A 20810-nucleotide genomic window follows, 5' to 3' on the forward strand; every position below is an offset into this window, starting at 1 on the left:
ATAAAATTAACAATAATTATGTGTAATGGCATAAAATATTGTTAATAATCTTTTTATTCCATTATTTTAATTATTTTGAATATATTATTATGAATAAACTATCTACTGACTAGGAAGTAGTGCGAGAATTTTCTTAAAAATAATATCTCGATTTGCAGGACAGAACGCTTTTTTCGACCAAATTTTTTCGTTTCAGATAAAAATGCGTCGAATAAGCCTAATTTCATCGATTGTGAGATGATGTGGCTAAAGTAAACAGTTACCAAAGTAAACAGTTTAATAAAACATTGTTTATAAAAATTTTATACTAATAAAATAATATTTATTATTACTTTATAGCTGCAATTGATGGTCATATTTTGATAATAACACTTGAAGATATACATTTAAATGTAAATAGCACAAAACTTGTTTTGCTTTAGTTAAATGGTATTGTCATTACATAAAATTATTACATAAAATGGTTAAGACAAAGAAAAAAAACTTATCCGAATCTGTACAACAGAAAAACAAGAAACAGCTAAATCCATTTGAAGTACATATTAATAGGGACAAACAGAATGTATTGGGTCGTAAGAATAAAAATGATCATGGACTTCCAGGAATTTCAAGAGCAAAAGCTATTAATAGGCGTAAACAAAGTCTTCTTCAAGAATATACATTACAAAATAAAAACAATATTTTCTTAGATAAACGTATTGGTGAAAAGAATTGTTCTATGAGCATAGAAGATAAGGCAACAGCAAGATTTGCTAAAGAACGCATGAAAGCGTATAAAAAAGAAAGTATTTTTAATTTGAATGATGAAATATTAACACACAGGGGACAAACTCTTGAAGAGATTGAGAAATTTGATGATCCTAGAAGCGATGACGAATTCAGTGATAATGAAAATGTTAGTGGCAAGCTGGATAGAAATTTTGTACAAGAAGCTCATTTTGGTGGAGGCATTTTATCGAAAGCAGATTCCGCATTATCTAGAAAAGATCTAATTGATCAGCTCATTGCAGAATCGAAAAAACATAAGGCAGAAAAACAAAAAATACGCAAGGAAACAATAGATCTCACAGAGAAGCTTGATTCTGAATGGAGAGATCTTTTACCTGTTATGTCTGCTTCCAAAAGATCTGTGGAAAATGATGAAACCACAAAAACTGATACTTATGATATTGCTGTACGACAATTAAAATTTGAAGCTAGAGGTAATCCATCTGAGAAATTGAAATCAGAAGAACAAATTATTCAAGAAGAAAAAGAGAAATTGGAAAAACTAGAAGCTGATAGATTGGCAAGAATGAAAGGATTTATAAGCGATACTGGTAGTCAGTTCAGACATAAATCTGCAGATGATCTTGATGATGGCTTTATAATGGAAACTATTGAAGACACTGATAACATTATTGATGATTCAATTATTGATACCAATATTAATGAAGAAAATAATGCTGAAGATGATTATGACGATAAACAGGCAGAAAATGAATTAGAAGACACTGCTGATGAGGAAATAATTAAAAACATAAATACAAGAAAGGATAGTAGTAAAAATCAAGAAAAAATATATTCAAAATCATCTACTACTAAAAACAAATCTGATTTGAACGACAAAGATTCAGAGAGTGAAAATTTGGATGATGAGTCTGAAGACTCATTAGATGATCTCTCAGATTTAAAAATGTCTGAATCATCTTGTGAAAATGAAAGTGAAACGGAAGTTGCATTTGTAAATGAAAGTAAAAAGCATGTTATGTTTAGTAATGATCTGACAGAAGATATTAAACAGATAAATCAGTCGAATAAGATTTCTCATAAATCAATACTGAAACAAAGTAACGATACACATGTACAAAATTCACGTGATAAAATACAACAGATCAGAAATGATCTCTTGAAACGAAAAGAAATTATGGAAAAGGCACGAAACGAATTATCTTACGCATATAATGCTCCAGAGAGTTTTGAAGAATTAGAAAAATTGTTAGGACATCATAATGCAGATTATCAATCAGTGATCGTAGATCGTATTATAAAATGTAATCATTGGTCATTAGATGGCAGAAACAGAGAAAAAATGTCTAATTTATTTGTATATTTATTACAACATATAAACAACTGTGCTTTCACAGAAAGTGCTGATGATTTAATTAAATGTTTTCAAATCTTTGACAGGTATAATAAATAAATAAAACTAGATAAATAAACTAGATATAAATGTATACTTACTACTTTTATTAGCTTTATGTCATAAATACATATATATATATATAATAGTATAGTGTTTATTATTAATGTGTAACTTTTATTTTAGATTATGTCCTTATCTTTATGATCTAGCACATATGAATTCAGAGAATGCTAAAATCTGTATACAAGAAGTAATCAAAGAGAAATATGATAAATTTGAGAAAAATAAGACAAAATATCCTGGCATGGACACGGTAAGACAGCGTTCTTATAAAATAACTGATCTAATTATTGGCAAGATTTGAAGATATGAAAAAGTAATTTATACCAATGTGTTCAGTATAAAGGGGAATCGTATAGTGGAAATAATAATTATTTTATGGATGCAAGTGTTGGGAATATTTCGAAGTCAACTTCATTTTTTTAAAATAAAATATGAATTTCCTTACACCAACTAATTTGTCCCATTATTCTGTTCATAAAGGTATTGAGGTACGATTATTAAAAAATTAATAAGATATTAAATATTAAAAATTATGAGATATTAAATATTTCATTTCATTATGTGTCAGTATAAATTATTTTATAAACTATTGATTTTTTTGATGTTTTTACGTTAATACTTTTATGTACAGAATAATTAGTGTTCAATCATGTTATATAAAAAATATATATAATTCCATTTAAAATATTTTAAGTAATCTTGATCTGATCTTTACGACATCTTCTCAAGATCAATCAAGGTTATCTTGTTTTTTTTTTTTGTAACTGAGCAATTTTTCTCTGAAAAATTTTTATCTTAAACTTAAGGATTTTGAGATATTCTATTGTATTAGATATTCTATTGGATTAAAATGGACTACTCTGTATATAAGATTTATATATTATTTTTCAGCTTATATTCTTTAAATTGGTGTCCTTGTTGTTTCCGACATCTGATTTCAGACATCCTATTACTACTCCTTGTTTAATATTTATGTCGCAAATATTATTGAAAGCTCGAATCAGAAAATATCGAAGTGACATTTCGAAAGGTCTTTTTATATGCACTCTTATTTTAGAAGTGAGTATATTATATTTTATTTATTGTATTGCAATATTAAATTGAGAAAATGTATGCTATTTTTATAATTTTTTTTAATTGCAGTATACAATATTGAGCAAGCGATTTGCACCCTCTGTAATTAATTTTTTACGAGGCATTATCTACATAGCAACGCCTGCAAGCTTGACACAAAATATGAAAATTGTTCCACCATTCAAAGCTGCATGTAAAGCTTTAGTAGTTAATAAAGTCGAAAATACAACTGATCCAAACAACGCACATATGTTTGCAAGTGATTTAATCCACGAGGAATTGGATGATATATTTAGAATAAGATCTTTATTGACTGCAGTCAATCTGCTTACCGAATTCAAAAACCAGTTTCAAGAATTAGAAACAGTATATCCAATATTTGAGCACATTCTTCAATTATTAAAAATATATGACTTCAAACAGTATCCACTATACGTAAGAGATCACATAAAAAAACTGCGTACGGAACTCGAACTTCTACGAAATAAAAAATTGGAATATATTGTGCAAGAAAAGAAAAGGCCGAAACCTTTAAAAACTTATGAGCCAAAAATAATGACAATGTAACTATTAAATATTTTTTAAATTTATATTTATTTAATTTATATAATTTCATAAATTTATAATTATAATTATTTTGTACAAGCTATCCTATAGTTTTTGAAATCGCTTGTGTGCAGGTAAAGCAGATAAAACTAAACTGAGTCAAAAAGTCCTGTATCATTTTTTAATAATCATAGTCGTTTCTACCAACTAAAACCACTAAGTCGCATTCAAAAATTATCAGCATCTAGATATATTTACATCCTTTTTATTCACCGAATATCAAATAAAGATAAAGTAATATTTGGTGCATTTAAATAATGTTAAATGTAGTTGTGAGCAATATCGCATCTCTTCGCGCGATTGCATTTGATCAGCCGAATAGATACTCGGCGTTCATTCGCCGATTTTTAGTAATTAATTTCTTGTTAATTATTACGAAAATTGCAAAATGGTACAAGACTTTTTGACTGAGTTTAGGAGAGAGTTCGCTTTTCCCGCGCATAAACTGTTTGTCATAGACAATGTGATGTCCTACATATTTTGTATCTAAATGTTGAGAAAGAGAATGCAAGTAAATTATTAATTTTAATATTATCTAGTATTATAGTATATTAATATACGAAATTATTTCAAATTTTGTTTTTTGCAGATATAGTGAAAAACGATATAAATCCACATCAAAGGAAAAAGCAGAAAGAGAAAAACTATTGCATAAATATAAAAGAGAACATAAGGGTGCAATTCGTGAAATAAGAAGAGATCGAGACTTCTTAGCCAAAGTACAAATTGGGCAACAAATTAAAAGTGATATCGAACGCAAGCAGAAAGTAAATGAAATTTTTGGTGAAGCTGCCATTCAGCAAAGCGAATTTAAAAAAATGAAAAAAAGAAAATGAGATATCAAAAAAGTGTAAATATGATACAAAATTTTATAAATATCTCTTTTAACATGTATGTATATTATTTTATTTTTCACACTCATCATCTTTTAATGATAAATTCTTTAATCATTTTAAGAATATGTTCTTACGATTAGGAAAATTACAATATTAAGATTTTTTTAATCATAAGTAATAAAAAAATTTTTTGCGAGTTAGAAAATATCAAATAGAATCTATTTGAGCTATCATTAAATTATTAAATAATAGTGCTTAAAACTGGAATGCTTTGGTTTCGAGTTCAGGAAGCGCGCTATCGATATTATTGCATTTACGATGCACAATAATTTGTGAAATAAAACTTATGAATATATATAAACAAATTTTATTTCTTTTTCTCTATGTATCAGAGTATCGATTGTGTATCTAAAAGTTATAAAAGTTACAAAACTGAGTAAATTTATTAAAATCATGGATATTCCAATGAACTTGCTCACTTTTGTAATTTTAATTTCGTTTCAAAATATGCAATTAAATCTTTAAATTTGCAAAATAATTTTATAAGAAAGAAACTTTCTTAAGTTTCTTTTAAATTTTTTTAAGTTAAACTAAACAATTCTTCTCATGCATTATTACGTAATGTAAAGAAATGTATTTTTTAATATCTTTAAAATATTTAATTTTAATTATATTGTTGAAATTTAAAAGTAACACGAATATAATGTAAGTATAGTAGAAAAGTATGTAAATATAGGGCATGAATTTCTGTAACGTGGCAGACCAATAAATGCGCGACTTTCTCATGTTGTGACTCTTATTAGAAGGTTTCTTATTAGAAGGTTTAATGTAAAAATAAACTAGAAAAATTACTTAACATATCATTGCACATGCTCTGATGCTCGACGCTTGACGTTCGCATATAAAAGCTTCCATTGGACTTGCGCCTTAAAAATGAACATCGAACGTCATCATGAAAAGGCATCTTTACACATTGTGCTACTCGGCTACTGTATATTATATACTGTGCTGTCTGACTCAAGAATCCAGAGTGCACCAAAGTGGTCAAAGTCAGTCAGATCGTGTGCGGTAGCTAACTCAAAGCGAATTAAATAAAGCAGGGAATGGGTGTCATTTAATCTTCTACTATTGATTAACTCGTGTCTTTTATCGTCGAGAGATCTTATATAAAGAACTCATCTTTCTCTTTTCGTTACTTTCATACCGTAATCTAAAAATCGAATAAAAATGCCTGTCTTCCATACCAAGACTATCGAGAGTATTCTCGAGCCAGTAGCTCAGCAGGTAATTCAAGTGTCAAAAGACTCATTTCTTGTTATCATTATTATCGAGATTATTGCCGAATTATTTCATCAAGAAATTCGTAATCTTCTCTGGAATTTCGGGGAATGTTATACATTAATTTAATTAACTGCGAAAATATAATTTATAAATCAAAATATATTTGAAAAAAAAAATGATATGATTTCTCGTTGAGTAAACAAATATGTGTTTGTTATCTACAAAATATATATATATATATAACTTTCTATCTATGGCCTGATTTAATTGTTTATTATAGCCGTTTTAATACGTTCGTCGTTTGTTTGCTACAAAAATTGCATTTAATATCGGTAATAAAACATAACAAAAATTAACCATTTTTAGCTGATGTGACAGCTATTTGAGCTCATATTTTGACATAAGTCAAATCAGAGGATAACCTCGTTGTTTCATCTACAATGCTTTTTATAGGATTATGACATCATATTCTATATATAGAACAGGGCTGTTATACCTATCCTTCAGCATATCACACAGTTTCTAAAATGAAATTTAATCTCTTTGGCTGAGAGGAAAATCTTCCCGGCGTATTATTAATTCCAACCTGTCCAAATATGGATATGTTGGAGCATATAGTATCACATCATCTCCCACATGTTCCCACATATTAGAATACTAATGAATCAACTTTCATTTTACATTTTAATATGTATGTCTGAATTTAAATATGTATGTATTTTTATAATAAACAGCAATAGTATTAATGATAACAAATAACAGCAATAATATTTTTTTTGTTTATGATTTTTTATAGTACTTTTTTCACGATAATGAAATAACTAAATATATGTATAATGGAATTATTTGGAATGGATTCCAATTGGAATTATTTAATTATTCTCTATATTTCTATTGTATTTTCTAAAACGGAATAATTCAGATTGGAAATCCATTTCGACTTATTTCATGATAGATGCTCTAAATATGTATATACATACATGCATAACAAAAGTTAAGTTCTAAGCTTACTATCATGATATATGTAATTAATCACAAATATAAATTGAAAGCTAATTTTTTACTTTTTAATTAATTATTTTAAATAGAAAATTTAAGATATTTTTTAAAAAAAGATTAGTATTTTGATAATAATAATTTTAACATATATATTAAGTGTGGGAAAAAGTTCGTGGCGTTTTTTCCGTTAAATGACATTAAAAAACGCCACGAACTTTTTCCCACATCTAATATACATAAATAAAATTATAAAATAACATATAGAAACATATTATATTTAAAATATATTATATTTAATTGTATGATAATAATTCACACACACACACACACACACGCGCGCGCGCGCGCGCATATACAGGATGACTTATGTAAAATGTGATAAACCAATAACTTAAAAAATATGGAAAGTCTGAAAAAACATTTCAAACTAAAATGGAACGGTTTTGAAAAGGACATACTTTTTTTCTAGGTGGAGGCGTCAAAAAAGTCTCTTCACTTTTTTAAATGAAATTGTATATGATTTTTTTTTTATATATAAATGACATGTTGAAGTTTTTTGAATATCATTTATAAATAAAGAAAATTTAAGTAAAACAGAATAATGAGTTCATTTTAAAACACTTGTAAAAATGGGCCAAATCTATCCTTACTTCCTTCCTCTTCTTCTAGCAGGCAATAATACGAAGTGTCTTATAAGATCATAATGTGAAATAAATTGTAAATAAAAGTATGTAAGTCATAAATGTTCAAGCTGGATCTTTAGTGCTGAAAAATTCTGTTAATTTATATACTCAATCAATAAATCAATTTTCAATCAATAAATAGGCACATAAAGTGCGTTTTTACCAGTTTTTACTTTAATACGCATACGTAGCATATTTTCGTTTTCTTTTTACGATTTTTTATCGATTAGGAAAAACTTTGGCCTATTTTTACAAGTGTTTGAAAGCGCTCTCATATTTTATTTCATTCAAATTCTTTTTATTTACAAATGACAAGAAACTTCAACGTGTTATTTTTTGCTTATGATATCATGATTCCATAATGTAATGGCCGCGGCAATTACTTAAAAACCTTAAAAATTAAATAAACAAATATTAATTAATATAAATTAATTATATACATGAAAAATATTTTATGCAAGGCTTTATAAAAAGTTTTATATAAATTTATAAATTTAAATTATGATATTTACATTATATAAATTTATAAATTGATATAAACAATATGACAGAAGTAAATAAATTTACATAATATGAATTCATAAATTTATAAATTTATAAAGTATAAAATTGATAAATTTGTATTCTTTTTGAATGTAAATTATTTAGAATTAACATTCACTTAAAACTGTTTTAATAATTATTATGTTTTCTATATAGGTATCAAGACTTGTTATTTTACATGAAGAAGCCGAAGATGGAAATGCAATGCCAGATTTGGGAAGGCCCGTACAAGCTGTTAGCATGGCTGTAACTAATCTTGTAAAAGTAAGTGTTTGCAACTAAAAAAGATAAAAAATGATAAAAATGATAAAAATGAGAAAAACTGAAACTTAAAGTTAAAAAGTTAAAAAAAAATATTTTTTATTCAGGCTCTGAAATTTTTTTGCTCGGATACGTATTTTCTGGATGCCATATTATTCTAGAATTTAGTTTTTGTTTTTATCTAAAAAATTTCTGTATAAAAATAACTGCAAATTTATTTAATTTTATTTTATTATATTATCTTGCATCTATTTTAATTTTTAGGTTGGGAAAGAAACTATAAACTCATCTGATGATGCTTTACTTAAACAAGACATGCCAGCAGCATTACAACGTGTTGAAGGTGCTTCTCGTCTTCTGGAGGAAGCATCGGCAATGTTGAAAGAAGATCCATATTCTGGACCTGCTAGGTAAAATTTTATGGTTTTTATATGAAATTAAATTTTTAAATATTATATAAATTTATGTCGCCTTTATTTTTTTAAGAAAAAAGCTTATAGAAGGCTCACGCGGTATTCTGCAAGGCACAAGTTCCTTACTTCTCTGCTTTGATGAAAGCGAAGTACGAAAAATTATACGTGAATGCAAACGTGTATTAGATTATTTGGCTGTCACCGAAGTTATTGAAACAATGGAAGATCTAGTACATTTTCTTAAGAATTTAAGTCCGTGCCTCAGCAAAGTATCAAGAGAAGTGAGTGCTCGTGAAAAGGAATTAACACATCAAGTACATCGAGAGATATTGGTGCGCTGCTTAGAACAAGTAAGTATTAAGAAACTATACTTACATATTTTTTCAATTTTTATACGATGATTTTATAATATAGATTAATGCCACTGTAATATGAAATAATGTGTACAACCAGTGATTTTAAATATTAATGCTTAATACACTTGCAGGTGAAAACACTCGCACCAATTCTAATTTGTTCTATGAAGATTTTTATCCATATCATTTCACAAGGTGGAAAAGGTGCAGACGAAGCAGCAGAAAATCGTAATTACTTGTCTGGAAGAATGTCTGATGAATTGAATGAAATTATTCGGGTATTGCAATTAACAACATATGATGAAGAAGAATGGGATGCTGATCAATTAACTGTAATTTATCTTGTATTTCGTTTAATGCAATTATGCAAACTTAATTAACAGTAAGATAATAAATGTGTTACATTTTTATTTCATTAGGTATTGAAGAAGGCTCAAAGCGCTATAGAATCCAGAATACGGGCGGCTTATGATTGGTTAGACGATGGATTGGCTCTAAGAGGTGGCGTAGGTGAAAAAAGTCTTCGCCAAATAATAGAACAGGCATCGCGTTTGGCGGAACATTATCTATCTCCGTCGCAGGCAGAACCCATATCTAAATTGGCATCACAAATTGTCACTATGACTGATGCTCTTTGCGAGCTACGCCAAAATGAGAAAGGTAATTTACGTCGTACAATTGTACTGATTACGTCGTACAATTGTACAATTGTACAATTGGCTGAATTTCATTGAGTATCAAAAAAGAAATACAATAAAAATTATAGATTTTCAGTGAATAACGGAACGCAATCTTTATACCATGTTTATTCTTATTAAAAAAATGTTACATATGCATTTATACAAGAAATTTGATTTTGTTTAACTAATCTATAAAATGTATATGTCTATATAAAGGCACTACACCTCAAGCGGAAGCCTTAGCACGCAGTATTAAAGAGAAATTAAATGAGCTCCGCGGGTTGATAGCATCTGCTTTGATAGCAGCGGATAAATCGGGAACTGCGCAAACAGCGCACACAGTGGCAGGTCGATTAGAACAAGCGAATAAATGGCTTCTAAATCCACAACATGATGACAAGGGGCTCGGTAAAAGAGCTATTGCTTTAATAATACACGAAGGAAAGAAGGTATGATGTAATCATCTCCTGTCGAAACAATCATTTCGGTCGTATTAAATATTTACTGCATACATGATGTAAATATAGTAGCACATTATTATCGTTGATTTTTTACATAATATTTAAAAAAAGTCATATTTATTCTATAATGCTTGACATCTTCAATGCTGCGCATAGAAAGAATGAGCAACCTATAGCAAATGTGAGTCTGTAAATACATTTTGTTATTTTTCCAACATATAATGTTTATTATGAATGTTTATTATAGCTGAGAATCATATGGAGTATTCCAAATATCATAAATTTTAACATGACAATACAATTTTTCTTTATAGACAAGAATGATTTCAGTAGAATTTTTAAATATTTTGCTAACCTGCGTGTGTGGTATAAACAAAAATTCTGCTAAATAAATAAATTTCAAAGTTTTAATAAAATTTTAAATTATGATTCTACAGGTAACTTTTTGAAGCTCAGTTTAAATATATTTAAAATCTTATAAAATTAAATTTCATATATACAAATTATTTGATAAATTTTTCATACAGGAACAGAATAAATCAAACTGAGAAGAAAAGTCCTTTATCATTTTACAATATTCGTAATCATAAACAAGATATTAATTACTAAAAATTGTCAAAAATTAGCCTTCAATCATTTTTTACTCAAATATTAATTTTACAGAAAAACTGTAAGATCTCTAAGAATTTTTTCAAAATTTTTTAGTACTGCATTTTCCTATTTTTACCAACATGAAAAAATATGGTATTAAAAAATTCTGAAAAAATTCTAAAAAAATTCTCAGAACTTTGTGAGAAGAAAATTAACAATTTTTGTCTTTTACAATTTTTCTGTAAAGTTGATTAATTTGAATAAAAAATATTTGAGTAAAAAATTATTGAAGACCAATTTTCAGCAATTTTTAACAATTAATATCTTGTTAACTATTATTGCGAAAATTGCAAAATGATAGAGGACTTTTCAGTTTAGTCCATTCTGTCCCCGTGCGAAAGATTTATCGTTACTTATCAAACACTTTGTACATATTTTTTATATAGCATACACACTAATAAACAACTATATCTATTTTAAATTATCAAAAATTCATTTTTGAAAAAAAATTTGCGATGCTTGCAGTGCTCCATGCATTATTATTTTTTGATTTCGTATTCTTTATTAATATTGACAACTTTATGTTTGGGTAATAGGTGGCCGAAGGCTTGCCAGGTATACACAAAGCGGAAATTTTGCAATTATGCGATGAAGTAGACAACTTATCTCATCAACTCGCCGACCTCTGCGCTCATGGTCAAGGCAACACTCCACACGCTCAAGATATTGCGCGGCAGCTATCCCACAAACTCTACGAATTAAAGAACAGGATACAACAAGCCGTTGTATCTCGCGTCGTTGAGGACTTTATTGACATCACTACACCTTTAAAGCAATTCACAGATGCTGTTTTAACTCCTGCAGGCACACCGGGACGTGAACAAAATTTTAATGACAAAACATGCGCATTGCAGACGTTCTCAAATAGAGCGGCAAAGACTGCAAGAATGGTCGCAGCTGGCGGTATGTAATATCGTATATTTGGATATTGTACAAAAATTTTGTATTTTTTAAAAGAAAAAAGATTTGAAGAGATAGCAGAAACATAATCTAAGATAGTCTTTTTTTATAAAAAGGACTATCTTAGATTATGTTTCTGCTATCGAAAAACTTCGTTTTTATTTTTTTCTTTTCCTTCTAAATGATTAAATTCATCGCATTGTTGCAGGAAGTGGAGGAAACAAGAAATTGGCCGAAGCTCTATCCGCTAGTGCTTCACAAGTGGAATCCTTAACACCACAACTGATCAATGCCGGACGGATTCGCATGACTTATCCGGACAGCAAAGCCGCGGACGAGCATTTCGAAAATTTGCGGCAACAATATGCGGAAATTATGCAACGGGCACGAGCATTGTGCGATGAAGCCACCAATAGTGGCGATTTTATCAAAATTTCTGAAGAGCAGATGCAGAAGCATTCGTTCCTTTGTGAAGAAGCAATCGCTAAGGCCCTACCGCAGAAGATGGTTGATAATACAGCATCTATCGCACGTCTTGCAAATCGAGTTATACTCGTAGCAAAACAAGAAAGTGATAACAGCGAAGATCCTGCCTTTATACAAAGAGTAAATCACGCTACCGATGTTCTTCAAAGCAGTACGTTCTATTTATATATATATTAATACTTTCCAATTATTTAATAATCTTACAATTATAGTAATAATGCAATAATAATAATTAATTATAATTAATATATAAGATAAGATTAATTATCTTATAGATAAGAGATCCGGTATTCATTAACTATAAATTCGGGATTCATTAACTATAAATGCTCATAATTCAAAATTTATTACTCTCGACATTTTAGTATTAGAATTTTTGTCTCAAATGATCTCAGGAATCAACCCATAGATACTATATGTATGATTGTTAAACATATATTTATGATTTTGGTTCAACAAAGAAAAATAATACGAATTTGGTTCAATAAAAATAAATTTAAGGCTCCTAAGTATTTATAAATGATATGCAAGAAAAATCAACATATTGCTATATAACATTTCTTGCTTACGACGTCACGATTCAATGTAATTAGTATTCAGGAATCTTTTTTAATTCAACAAAGAAAAATTAAAATTTAAAAGGAGTGAAATTGAATACAAAACTTGAAGAAAGTTTTATTTACAATTTTTTTGTATATTTAATTTATATTATGTTATATCTAATAGGCGTTGCTCCAATGGTCCAAGATGCAAAACTGGTAGCAATGAACATCCATGACAACACTGCCGTATCACGTTGGAGAGAAAATAATCGTGCAGTATGTATTTCTTATTTGGCATATTCCATAAAAATTTAATATGTGTATTTAACACAATATGTACATTACATATATATTAAACAGATATTCAATATGTATTTTATTATGATTGTGTTTGTAGTTGTTAGCCAATGTTGGACAAGTTCGAAAAGCTATCGTAATCCAGCCAGATTTGGTGCCGCCTCTAGAAATGTCGCAGTTACATATCAATGACGGTAAGTTTATTTTTTAAATTTGATACACACAAATATTCCTAAAAATGATAAGCCTTTTTTAAAGTAGAAGCCAAAATCAAATTGGTTTAGTAATCATCTTTTAATAATTAATTGACATATTATTTTATAAAAAAAGAGAGAATTAGTTTGTAAAAAGGTAGTAATTAATTATTAAACTTATTCTTTAATTTTTAAATGAAACGTTATATATAGTGAGATCCAAAAATCCCGGAACGACTAATTATCTCAGAAAGTATTGATTTATTAGAAAAATATTTCAGACAAAGTTTTAGTTTCAAAATATCTATTTACTGATCTTATCATTTTTATCTTGAGTGGCGTTCCCAATGTTAGATCATATTAAAGCATTTTAACATAAATTATGCATTAAGCATAAAGTTAAATAAATAAATGTAAAAATATAAATATAAATATAGCCAATAATTGCATAGAATAATATTTATAATAGTTATCAAATTTAGTATTCAATTTTTTTAATATTTACTTAAATCAAATTATAGTGCTTCTTTTCACACAATATTATTTAAAGAATATATAATAATTTTTATGTAATGATATAAAAATAAATCTTTAAATAAAAGAACATGTCATATATATTTAGGCACGAGTATAAATAAAATATATAAAATATGGAAAATGAAATGCATAATATCAATTATGCATTTAATAATAAATGATAAGGAATAAGTTGGAATAAGTTTGTTGAATATATCTTTTACAGATCAAATTCCAATCCGATATACTTATTCCAAAGATAAAGGTATCTGGTTTTACATGATATATGCATGGCTGTGTGCAATATAATTTTACAAATATATTTTATCTTTGAAGCTATATAATAAAGATTGATAAAGATTATATAATTTAGTATTATAAACAAATATAAATGTGTGTGTTTATAATATTTATATGCGTGCGTGCGTGCGTGCGTGCGTGCGTGCGAGTGTGTGTGTGTGTGTGTGTGTGTGTGCGCGTGTGCGTGTGTGCGTGCGTGTGTGCGTGCACGCACAAACACACATTTATTGTGTACATTCCATATTACATTTGATAAAATTAGATTAATATTATTTTTGCATTAATATCATTGCATTAACATTCTCGTATTTATTTTTATCATATGTAAAATACAGAGATCAGAGTAACAATGATTAATAATTTGATTTATTGATATTGGATAGTAATTATATTAATTATATTTACTCCCCAATTAGTAGAGAACTCCAATATTTTGTGTCAAGAATTGGCTTCCGACGAGTTAGACAAATCGATTCATGACGGAGGTAATTTATAATAATCATTTGTCCATAAATAAATATTGTGTTTTTAATGTTTCTTTTTTCTTATATGAAGCATGCAATAATTGAAGAGAAAGCATATGTAAAATGATACATAATTATAACGATATGAAGCAGGCAGGTACTAAAAAAACAAGGATGTGATATACTTTATTATATTTTTAAAACTAAAATAAGTGATTATATCACTTATATAAATTTTATTATACGTTTAAGCATAAGCTTAAGATATATTTGATACAAATTTCTATCTTATATTTAATAAATCAAACTACATTTTGCTCCTAATGACAAATAATCTTTACAATATTTCACAGCAGTTCATGATTATCATAATTTCATAACACATTTCCATTAATCTTCAATTTGTTATACCAAATTATATATAATTGGAAATATATTATAATTATAACATATAAAAAAATTGTTTAATAATAGCTCATTGAAGTATAAAATATTGTCGCAAATATATTTTTGTATTTTTACATCCAAATATAATATTATGTTAACATAATATATAGTGTCCTTCAAAAGTTCCGTGCTAAAAATGATTGAATAGTTCGAAATATAAGATTGAAGTTTATAAAGATATAATAGAATCATAAAATCTATCATTCGTCTTCGAAAACCACCCATCTTAATATTCCCAAAGGTCGGGCAGCGAGGGGAACCGGAAAATCTCTAACGAGCTCTCACTCGACCCCAATCGATGCGATTTAAGATTTCCCTTTTTCCTCGCTCTCTAGAGTCAAGACTCTCTAGAGTCAAACATCAATGGATGTTTTCAAGATTACATAATAGATTTTATGATCCCATTATATCTCTATAAATTTCAATTCTGTATTTTGAATTTTCAGAAATTATTTAAGTGGCCCGGAACTTCAGGTATAATTACGTGCATATGGGAACATATTCTAAATTTCTATTCTGAAATTTGCTCTACATTTTAATGTAATGCATTTTTGCTTTTAATGCTAATGGATTACTAGATTATTACGATTATAATATTGACGATGATAATTATTTAAACATCTGCTTTTTTGTAGCATGATTTATTAGTTTCTTCATTTTTTTTCTTTTTATTAATAATATGCTATATGAGGAATTTATGTAAAATATAAAATAATAAACTTCATAACATTTTATTAAGTTTATAATAAATCATAATATTATTTAAAAAATTATAACTCATATTTACAATAGTTTATCTATTTGTCTCATATATTGTTCGTGCAGGTATATCTATGTTCTTTAGTAACAATGCGCATGCAACTTATTATAAAACAATTTTTCACGGAATCTTATTTATTATAATTACGTATAACATTAGATATAGATTTTCATCCATTATTTTGGAGTTTTTTTTACACGAGAAAAGAAAATTTAATGCAATTATATTATAAAATTTTACATTTATATTTTTGAAAAATGCTATTTTTATTTATTATGTAGAAGTGGCACCTCCTCGTCCACCTTTGCCTGGAAGCAATATCCCACCTCCAAGACCACCTCCTCCTGAGACAGATGATGAAGAAGAAATGTTTATGCATGCGCCTCAACCTAATCAACCAATAATGGTAAGATAAATGTTACTCAATTTATTGCCTAAAATTTGTATAAAATTATTATATATTATATAAAATTATATATTATATATGTGTGTGTACGCGCGCGCGTGCGTGTGTGTGTGTGTGTGTGTGTGTGTGTGTGTGCAGGATGTCTCACAATTAGTGCATTTCCTCTTAAGGACATATTCTTGAAGTAATTTTTGAAATGAAAATTCTAATACGAAAATGTCGAGATACAATAATTTTTTAAATTATAAATTAATTTTAAATTTAAAAATTAAAAACCACTTTACTTTTATAGTCTCTATTATTATTTTTGGATTCTTTTGAACATTTTAAGAAACTCCTAATACGGAAATATCGAGGCTATAATAGTTTTCGAATTACACATTATCTTTAACCAATTATAATTCAAAAACTATTGTAGCCTCGATATTTTTATTAAGATTTTTGTATCAAAATTATTTCAAGAATACGTTCTTAAGAGGAATATATCTTGAATATTGTTCAAGAGCGTGATAACAATGATGACATTTTTCAAGCTCAAATTTTTTTATTTTCATTGTTATCATAAAAGTACGTGTAGAACAAAAATCGTGTACAATGTACGTGAACATAAATTACATTATGAAATCTATTATATAGATGGCTGCTCATGGTTTACATCAAGAAGTACGGCAATGGTCCAGCAAAGACAACGAAATTATTGCCGCAGCCAAAAAGATGGCTATTTTAATGGGCAGATTATCGGGACTAGTTAGAGGTGAAGGTGGTAATAAACGAGATCTTATCGCATGTGCCAAAGCTATTGCAGAAGCTTCTCAGGAAGTGACACGTCTCGCAAAGGAACTAGCCAGGGAATGTACTGATAAACGTATTCGAACGGTTCGTATATTATTGCTATATACGAGGATAGTTCGAAAAGTTCTCAGTCTGACATAGAGATCGCATCGGAGTATCAAATGACTATGATTTTTTTTAAGTTTGATCCTTCAGAGGGCCTCTGAAAAAGTTTCAGACAGATGCGGTTAGTACAATAGTTTGTCTTGCGTCGAGTAAAGCAAATAAATTTTTTGGTATTTTTCGAAAACTTCTGTAATTGCAGTCATAAAACTTCATGAGTTGCGCTTCGAATTGCTGCTATACACTTCGTACTCACTAGATTTAGCTCCCCAGTGATTTTTTCCTGTTTCCGAATCTGAAGAAATGGCTTGCTGAAAAAAGATACATTTCAAATACGGAGGTCATTGCTGAGACAAACGCTTATTTTAAAGGATTAGAAAAATTGTATTATACTAAAGATCTAAAGAAGTTGGAATATCGTTGGTCTAAGTGTATTGACTTACAAGACTATTGAAAAATAAACAAAGAATTTTGTCACAAATCATATATTTTCTTTGTCAGGCCGAGAACTTTTCAAACTACCCTTGTATATCAATTTTATTAAAATATCATTATTACAATTTATGTGTCATTATTATGTAATTTTATTGTAATAATTTTTTAGAACCTTCTCCAAGTTTGCGAACGTATACCTACTATTGGAACACAATTGAAAATACTGTCTACAGTAAAAGCCACTATGCTTGGAGCACAAGGTATAGGATTACATTTTCTTTTATATATAATATATTCATATGTCGATTATATGTCGATTATATAACAAATCATCATTTCCAGTCTAATTAATTATTAAGGAATATTAATGACCTTAGTGATATAATCTCTCTATTTAAATATTTATTAATAAAATAGAAATTATTGGGTCATTAACGAAAAACTTAAATTGTTTATATATAGAGACACTTCCAACCTGGGAAGAGCTGATGCTTTATGGTAAAAAAGTTGTAAACTTGCTTGATGTTATTTTTATTTTTTTTTCTTTTGATGTTGTTTTTTTTGTTTAAAAACTTGATATTGATTGTTATGCAATACATAGCATTTAAAGCACAGCATGCATCCTCTACTTTTTCCTTGAGAGGAATACAAGAAAGTGAAATACACTATTATCCATGTCAGATATATATAGGGTAAAGATCGTATTAATGCTTGACGATAGATTTCTAAAATTATTTTAAAACGATATCAAAATGTCGAGACTATAACAATTTTTGAATTAAAAGCATTGAAAGTTAGCGAACCTTATCGTCTAAAATTTACGTGTTTAACATTGGAATTCTGTAAGTCTCAATGACAGTATTGGCATTATTTATTATCGTTGTGCAAATATTATATAGTAAAAAAAGCTGCGCAACAACATAACAATACACTTTCATTAAAAGTTACAGACTTCCAAGATAGATATAGTTGACATTCATTGTATCATATCATATCTAAATGCGCGAACTTTAGGCGATGATTCAACAATTTTAAATACTTATACTTCAAAAATTCTAATTCAAAAATTATTATAGACTCGATATTGTGGTATTAGGATTTTTGCCTTAAAATGATTTCAGAAATTTATCCTTGAGCATACAGTTACGATTTTTATCGAACATCTTAATAAACAAAGTGGTTCACATAAAATGTGATAAGCCAATAACTCGAAAATATAGATACAGAAAATCGTTTCATACATAAGTGAAACGATTTTGAGGGGAACGTATTTTTGGCCACTTTGTTCTTTGTACTAAGTGGAGATGTCAAAAAGATATGAAAGTCCTTCACTTTTAAAATGGAATTTGATTGAATATGACTTTTTTTACATAATAAGTCCCTTTAATTATTCTGCATATAAAACGAGAAATATTCAGAAGTAATTCATCATCAAAAATCGCGATTTTTTTTCAGTAATTAACAAAACTAGTTATAAAAAGATATATAATATGTTTTAAGAGGAAATTGTTCTTATGGGAAAAAAATCGGATATGGGAGATTATTATACATATCCTGCATGTAAAGCACGCACGCATGCACGCGCGCGCGCACACACGCATACACTTCACAAAAGATTTTACATTTGTGAAGAAAATTCCTTTACACTTTATAAAAAATATTTATCGGTTGTTATATAGTTTAGAATGACATTATATATTTATATTGTGCATATTTATCCTTTTATCCATTCCATTTGATATGATTGTCATTTAATACGTTAGATAAAATATTATTCTTAAATCCTAGATACAATGCAGCAGCAACAAGGATAAAAATAGTAAAGATAAGAATAGAAGAAATAAGCGATATATAATTGTTGCTTCCCATTGTACACTGCCGCGAAAGAAATAAAAAAGCAATCTGATCGCATATAGACTGTGATATATTTTTCAAGATTATGATGTATGTACATACATATGCATTCCCGAATGTTGGATTCCTCTATTTCTATCGCTGTCGCTGTTACTTCGCATTGTGTTTAGAGTTTTATATTACAAATTATATTACAAATATAATTTTATAATCATGTAACAGTAATAACAACAATTTTAAAGATTTATATGAGAAAAATATATGTATACATGGATATATTTTAAATAACAAGAAAGTTATTTTTTCAATTCAATCTAATAATTGCTTTTATGATGTTAACACACACAGGTACAGAAGAAGATCAGGAAGCAACAGACATGCTTGTCGGAAATGCTCAGAATCTCATGCAAAGCGTGAAAGAGACAGTACGTGCAGCGGAATGTGCTAGCATAAAAATTCGTACAGCTTCCGGTATGAAATTGCGCTGGGTACGTCGTCAGCCATGGTATCAATATTAAATGATACAAGAAAAATAAAATCTTTCAAGAAGAGAGCATGCAAGATTTTGCTTAATGTTTACACACACGACATATTCATATATACATATATGTATATGTGTGTTATCTCTATGTTGTAAGTACTAATTATGTGCTATGTATTATGTTTAACAGATTTTGAAATTAATTTATTTGTTCTGTTAGTTTATTTTTGCTCGTTCAATATATATAAAATCAGATTTTTTTAATGAAAATGTTTTAAAAAGAAATAATCCAAACATCACAAAGTCGACTGAAAGTCGACTATAAGTTGACCGACTGTCGACTAATAGTTGACGAATGTCTCAAAAAAAGTCGATTAACAGTCGACTTACTCTACATCAACTGGGAACAGCCGTCTTTAAGTCGACTATAAGTCGATAAACACTCGTGTTGTTTGGGAATATATATAGCCACAACATACGCAAATTCTAAAACGCACAGGCCTTTATAAATAAATAAGCAATTGTAATCAATGTTCACTTTTTATTATTTATAATTTTTATAATGTTCAATATATTTTTATGACATACAATTGAACAACTTAACAGTTTTCAATTTTATTATCATAAATATAAACGCAAAAATATATAAATTAAAAATTAATCTTTGATCTCCTAGGTAATTAGATGAAAAATGTTTAGCATATTTTATTTAAAAAGACTAATATCTCTAATACTTCTATTTAAAAGTAATTTTATACATGTAAGAAATGCCCTTATTATGAGATACCGAATTCATTTTGGG

The 20810-nt window shown here is 28.0% G+C and overlaps 2 protein-coding genes across 4 annotated transcripts; both read left to right on the forward strand.

Moving 5' to 3' along the window:
- Positions 1-357: 357 nt before the first annotated feature.
- On the forward strand, positions 358-4704 carry LOC108688087 (nucleolar protein 14 homolog). Its single transcript, XM_018194185.1, has 5 exons — positions 358-2169; positions 2309-2438; positions 3080-3247; positions 3332-3825; positions 4458-4704. Exons 1-5 carry the CDS (start codon positions 461-463, stop codon positions 4702-4704), a joined length of 2748 nt encoding a protein of 915 aa, XP_018049674.1. The 5' UTR covers positions 358-460.
- Positions 4705-5618: 914 nt separating this feature from the next.
- On the forward strand, positions 5619-20108 carry LOC108688073 (vinculin). 3 transcript variants are annotated; one of them, XM_018194167.1, is made up of 17 exons: positions 5619-5988; positions 8367-8474; positions 8736-8881; positions 8958-9234; positions 9372-9572; positions 9660-9900; positions 10137-10369; positions 11569-11935; positions 12141-12569; positions 13145-13236; positions 13358-13451; positions 14194-14232; positions 14684-14752; positions 16220-16344; positions 16981-17220; positions 17843-17933; positions 19876-20108. In XM_018194167.1, the coding sequence occupies exons 1-17, from the start codon at positions 5932-5934 to the stop codon at positions 20043-20045; spliced, it is 2979 nt and encodes a 992-aa protein (XP_018049656.1). In that variant the 5' UTR covers positions 5619-5931; the 3' UTR covers positions 20046-20108. The 3 variants fall into 3 exon arrangements, with proteins under 3 accessions (XP_018049656.1, XP_018049657.1, XP_018049658.1); XM_018194168.1 differs by lacking the exon at positions 14684-14752 and having other exon boundaries at positions 5621-5988; XM_018194169.1 differs by lacking the exons at positions 14194-14232; positions 14684-14752 and having other exon boundaries at positions 5621-5988.
- The last annotated feature ends 702 nt before the right edge of the window (positions 20109-20810 follow it).

The sequence above is a fragment of the Atta colombica genome, unplaced genomic scaffold, assembly GCF_001594045.1.
Source record: "Atta colombica isolate Treedump-2 unplaced genomic scaffold, Acol1.0 scaffold225, whole genome shotgun sequence".
Lineage (NCBI taxonomy): Eukaryota > Metazoa > Arthropoda > Insecta > Hymenoptera > Formicidae > Atta > Atta colombica.